At 38.7% G+C, this 6000-nt stretch overlaps 1 protein-coding gene across 4 annotated transcripts in view; it reads left to right on the forward strand.

Moving 5' to 3' along the window:
- Positions 1-1735, forward strand: part of l3mbtl3 (L3MBTL histone methyl-lysine binding protein 3) — a 34408-nt gene extending 32673 nt beyond the window's left edge. For all 4 annotated transcript variants that reach the window (XR_001965673.2, XM_018742526.2, XM_018742528.2 and 1 more), the window contains one exon: positions 256-1735. Coding sequence is in view for 3 of the 4 variants with exons in the window: in XM_018742526.2 (XP_018598042.2) it covers positions 256-396 (141 nt within the window). In the remaining variant the exon portion in view is untranslated. The remainder of the gene's footprint in view (positions 1-255) is intronic.
- The last annotated feature ends 4265 nt before the right edge of the window (positions 1736-6000 follow it).

The following is a 6000-nucleotide window of genomic DNA, read 5'->3' on the forward strand; positions in this document are numbered from 1 at the left end:
GTGAAGGGCGTCTGCTCTCCAGCATCTAACAACGTGCTTCATCGCCCCTTCACATCCTGTGGCCATATAAGGGCAGGTGTTTGTTTGGAAGGGGGTGTCCTGTAATCCTTTTATTGGTTATTTACTTATTAAAAGAAAGTGAAAAAGTTAAGGTGAACTGTGTTTGAGAAATGTATAAAATGTTCCGAATTTTGATACATTTGTGACATAAATGATAGCGAATGGAAAATGACTAAATTCTTCTGTTTTTTCCAGCAAATCGACGGAGAGGCGTTTCTGCTGCTGACCCAGGTTGACTTGGTTAAAATCATGAGCATCAAGCTGGGACCTGCCTTAAAGATCTACAACTCCATCCTGATGTTCAAGACGGCGGAGGACTCATACAATGAGCTCTGACAAAATCGAAAGGCCTTTGGTCCTGTCCTGTAAAGATGGCCAGGAGCTTTTGGACAAAGTACTGAAGCACAAAAAAACACTTCTCAGAAGCAGACTCCTGCAGTCAAAATGCTCATGGATTAATTCAATTGCACAGCTTTATTTATTTATATGTATATTTTTTTTTTTTTTTTTTACCAACAGATCCTGAAGGCCAAAAACAGCCATATTACACATGCAGAGGATCTGGAATGACACTTTAAACTATGCTTTCATTTAAAAGTTATTTTTAATCTTATGTTTTGAATCCTATGTAATAATCATTCATAGGCACCTGTCTACTTGCAAGTTTTGTAAATAGCAAGGTTATTAGGGTATTTTCCAGATCATTGAAATTTCACTTAGCCATAATTTAATGATAAACTCTAGTTATTTACCAAGGTCTTGTTGCTTTCAGCTAATGTCTCAACATGTTACATCAGTATTTTAATCTGAATTAATGCTGTTTTCACCATTGGGCAGACTGTACTCTTGAAATTGTATATTTAAAATGTACCAAATTCATCTGAGCCGTCCATCTGTTTCAGAATCTCTCAGGATGTGAAAGATTCTGAGAAATGAAATGCAGTAATTACCTGGCCGAGCAAACTGATTATATTCATAGAGATGTGAAAATAGCAGTTTGGTCATTTTTACTCTTCTTTCATAAACCCCAGTAAAGCTCATCTTAAGGCTGTGGGGTTTTTCTTCCCCCTCCCCCATTTCTGATTTTCATACTGGATGTTATATTGTTCCAAATTCTTCGCCGTTAACACACAGCTCTTGTAAATTTGGGTCAGGACAAAAGGAATTCGGTGAGTAACTGGAAGGTATTTCTGCTTCAAAAGCTTTATGTAATTCCAGGGCACCTTTTAAAGCTCTGTCAAATGACTTCGTGTAACTGTGTGGATGGACTCCTGCACTACCTTTCATTTTTTGTGTATTTTTTTTTCTTGGAAACAACATTATGCATAAACAGTAATATGCAAGGATTTTTTTTTCTTGTGGTTAAATTAAGCCTTTGGCAAACAAAAAAGGTATAAAGCTGTATTTTTTCAGGGCTGAATTTGTAAAGTTGTACCATTATTTATTTATTTAATGATGGTATTTCACATTGTGGTTGAAAAGAATACATACAGATTATGACATGACTCCTGTTGAAAGGTTTTTTTTTTTTGCTGCCTGTGATGAGTTCTTGTGCTCATATGGCTGTTGCTACCCAAATAAACATGTCAATAATGGAACATTTCCCATAATCCCTTGAGTGTTAAAGGTCATTGTGTCCTGTTTTTTTTTTTTTTTTTTTTTTTCTGCTTTTCAATTTTCACAGTACAATATTTTTCATGCTAAATATTTTAAATGCTAAAATAGCAAACTGACTGTTCTTATTGTATAATTCAGAGGATTGGTCAGAACAAAATATGCTTGGATATGGTTACACGGGCTCCTCAGGTGTGTCCCAAAGTCTGTTATGACTGTTTATGAATCAAAAGCTTTCTTAAGTTGTGCAAAAACTTTGGATGTAGCTACAATAAATGAGATACTTTGTAACTCTTATTAATATTTTTATTATCTGAGCAACATTATCTAAAATGAAAATAAAAATGCAATTGCCACAAACTGTTTTTCAAGCTCGATTGTTGACTAATTCATCCAATAAACGTGTTCCTCATCTTGTTATTGATCACCAATTCTCAGAAATACCAAACAAGAAATGAAAACAGTGGAAACCAGTTGAATTAAGGATGTTCTATGCATCTGTTCTGTGTTTTACATCTATTGGCTGGACACATAAATACAGCTGGGCTTTGCTTCGCAAAGCAAAAATTTTAGAAAATTGATAATTGAAGAAAACAAAAATGCTAATAAATTGGATATCTTCAAAAATCAATTTGACTCTTCATAACACAAAGAGTCAGTGTATGTAGGTTCATATATACAGTTTAGATTTTTTTTTAGGAATATTCCCACTGACCGTCTCCATCATATTGGAGAGCATTTTACCTGAATGAGCAGCAGTCTTTGGGATTTAAATTTTGTTTATTGCTGATATGTCCAGAGTTCACCGTCCATGGTCGAAATGCTCAGGGGTACCTGGCCGCAGCACAAAACAAGCCTGCTATTTTTGGTGTGTCCCATGTTAATTAAATCATCTTCCCAATTTAAAAAAATTCGCCGCCCTGCCAACCACTGGGAAAGCAGCCATTCCAGCAGAAAATGTTAATTCATACAGTGATTATCACTGCTTGTCAGGTAAACCAGGGAAACTCAAAGTATTTTTATGCTAGGCAGTTCTTTAGAGCATCAGTTTAACTTTAGTAATGTGCAGTTTGGAAATGACTGAAAGCAATAGATTAATAGGTTATATAGTGTAGAACTCATTTTGCTGTCATGGAATTTTTGGAAATGTATTTAATTTAAAAGGAAATTCAATTCAATGGGAAACAGGAACATTTCTATTGCTGTTCCCACAAAGAGATGAGTCATTTTAGGATATTTTTGCCATTAAACCATATACAAGTGATCTGGACGAGTAAAACAACGGCTCTTCCGAAGTAGCGTCCCCGTATTTTTCCCGCCCCGAAGCGCTCAGGTCCTCAAAGATACGCGAGACAATTTCTGGCAGCCAACAGCAGCCTTCAGCGAGCAGAACCACTTGAAATCTTTACTCAAGATCTTCTGAAAAAATCCCATTGTAGCACTGCTGAGAAACATTCTCCAGATTTTTCCGGAACATCGTAAAGTCCTGTAACGGTCCACTTCTCGCAAGTTCTTTGTGACATTGTTGCTGAGCTGTGCTCATACTAAAACAACAAATGTGACATGTGAGAAGAGGTCTCAACTCCATCTCTCTTGTCTTTCCACCCCCAGTCAAGAATCAGTCTCTCACTTCGTCCCCGACTCCAAGCTGTGGCCTGTGTCTTTTTTCTTTTTTTCCTTTTTTTGTGTCCTCCATCCCTAACAAGATCCCTGTGGACGCGACATGAGTCGAGACAATTTTCCATCTCTGAGAACCGCAGCGGGATGAATCCCTTCGATGAACTGCAGCCGCCCCTAAGAGATGCTTCATGCTAGAACGCCAGAAAACCAAGTCTTTTGAAAGAATACCACAAAAAGGCCTGACTCACCTTATATTAATAAAGTTCTTGCATCATATCTGGGACCTTCAAAAACCTGGGCATTTTTCATATGCACAAAAATAGAAAATGTTGTCTTTAAGTAAAATTACTACAAGGCCGTCTAACAAATTTCATCTGACAGCCTTTCCTCACCCTACAACGCACAACCATGAAAGTCAAAGTTTCACAAAATGGCCAACAAATGTGTTTCCTGCACTGTGCTCGTGTTAAAATTTTTACGGTGATGAAATATTCAGCAATCTGACTGAAATAAACAATGAGTAGAATATTTTTCCACGTGTGCAACACCAGTCATTCTGCACATGCACAAAGACTGAAATCCCTTTTTTTGAATTCCACTAACACCTACAATAGGTTAAAAAGTATTTCACATATTAGGCCTATAGAGATATTTAGTTCTCAGTTTCATCTCAATCTGAAACAATCACACAAAACCTGCTGAACTAAAGATAACTTTGGATTTTGCTATGTTTTCCCCCACAATAAACAAGAGATGAATATCCATTGCTGGATGGCAGCGCCGTGGGGACATGGTGCTATGGCAAGAAAAGCCGGCGCCTCCCGGTTCCTGAGCTGCTTGGTCGGTGTGGGGTTTGAGTCCATCTCAGAGCGAGTGGAGTTTGCATGTTTCACCCTATGTTACCCGCCCCGGATATGCACGGAAGAGGGGCACCGGCTCACAGCTCGTGTTCTTCCCTTGCTTTGGAAACCACTCAAATTGTTGCTGTGAGCTGGAATTGACTTGATGGCACTTCCATTTGTATCGGCGCGTGAATATTTACATGCATTTTGCACATAATTTAGCAAACAATACATATTGCTTTATGTTTCCTTCAGACAAAGCAAAAAAAAAAAAAAAAAAAAGTCAGACCCGGCTGGTGAAAACCAGCGATCGGCTGGAAAACAGCATCCACCTTTTGGTGCTCTGACCTAAGTGCAGTAAAATCATGATTACCGTCAAGTAAGTTTACTTACAAAACACTGAGTTGACAGAGGTCAACCCAGGCTGGATTTTCTGGATTTGTTTTATAGAATCTGGCCTTTTGTAAAATGCCAAATAATATCTGTATATGATCCTGTCCTTTGAGCTCAGTCTGGACTTTGCTAAATATACACGCCGAATGAATGCCAGTGTGTTTTCTTTGCTCGTAATCAAATGTTATCTGTCCTTCCTGAGTTTGCAGTGACATGTTCCAACTGCCAAATGGATATCCTCACGGACGCCGCAGTTTGTCATTCTAGTGCACATATTCTGAGTTTAAGCCTCAGCATCCTTAACAAATGTTCTCCTGCCACGCTGCCACAGCAACAGGCATCGTTGTCACCATGGAAACGACATATCCGTGTCCTCATGTATTGGATGATTAACAGCACCTGTCCATGTGGACATGTATGTGTTTTAGTGTGTTTACCTGCATGTGAGTTCTGTTTTTATAAGCAAAACAAAAAGAGAAATGTTCAACCGGATGCTTGTGAAACACAGCGGGAGAAAATCTGCACTTTTTTGATGCAGTTAAACCCCGAATGACATTTCTTCACTTAGCAGATGCTTTTCTCTAAAGTGACTTCCAATGAACTCTATGTAGTGTTATCAGCCCTTATTCACCAAGATGACTTACACTGCTAGATACACTACTTATACTGGGTCACTCATCCATACATCAGTGGAACACAATCTCTCTGACACTTACCCATTATGGGTGAACCTAAACAGCATGTCTTTGGAGTGTGGGAGGAAACCAGAGCACCTGGATGAAACCCACCCAGACACAAGAACATGCAAACTCACACTGAGTTACTCATCCATACATCAGTGGAACATACTCTCTCTATGACACTCACACACTATGGGGGAACCTGAACAGCGTGTCTTTGGACTGTGGGAAGAAACCAGAGGACCCAGAGGAAATCCACACAGACACAGGAAGAACATGCAAACTCCACACAGACTGAGCAGGGATCGAACCCACATTCTCTCGCACCACCCAGGCACCGTGGGACCACAGCGATACTCGCTGTGCCACCGTGTCACCAAACCCTATAATCCTGTAATACTTGTTTGCTGTGTAAAAGATTCATAATCAATAGAAGTGATTTAAATTGTTTAAAGCAACCAAACTTTACCAGAAACACAGCAGAGATGCTAAACAGGGCAGAAATAGACATTATCACTGGATACCTTCTCTGTTTGTCAAAGCAACCAGATGACTGTCTGCAGCTCTATTGAAAACTGTTTTTTTCATATTAAAAACTATGTCACCAAACATGAAAAATCAAACCCTATCGTCAGAAGAATATAATGCCGTTTATCCTTTTTTTTTTTAATTATCTGTTAACTTGAAGTGTTTACACTTTAGCAGAATTTCATAGGAATTTAGACATCAGTTGACCCTTGTATGAATAACACTCGTATGAATTCCCTTCCTGGGAATATATTTGCTGTGAA

The sequence above is a fragment of the Scleropages formosus genome, chromosome 1 (assembly GCF_900964775.1).
Source record: "Scleropages formosus chromosome 1, fSclFor1.1, whole genome shotgun sequence".
Lineage (NCBI taxonomy): Eukaryota > Metazoa > Chordata > Actinopteri > Osteoglossiformes > Osteoglossidae > Scleropages > Scleropages formosus.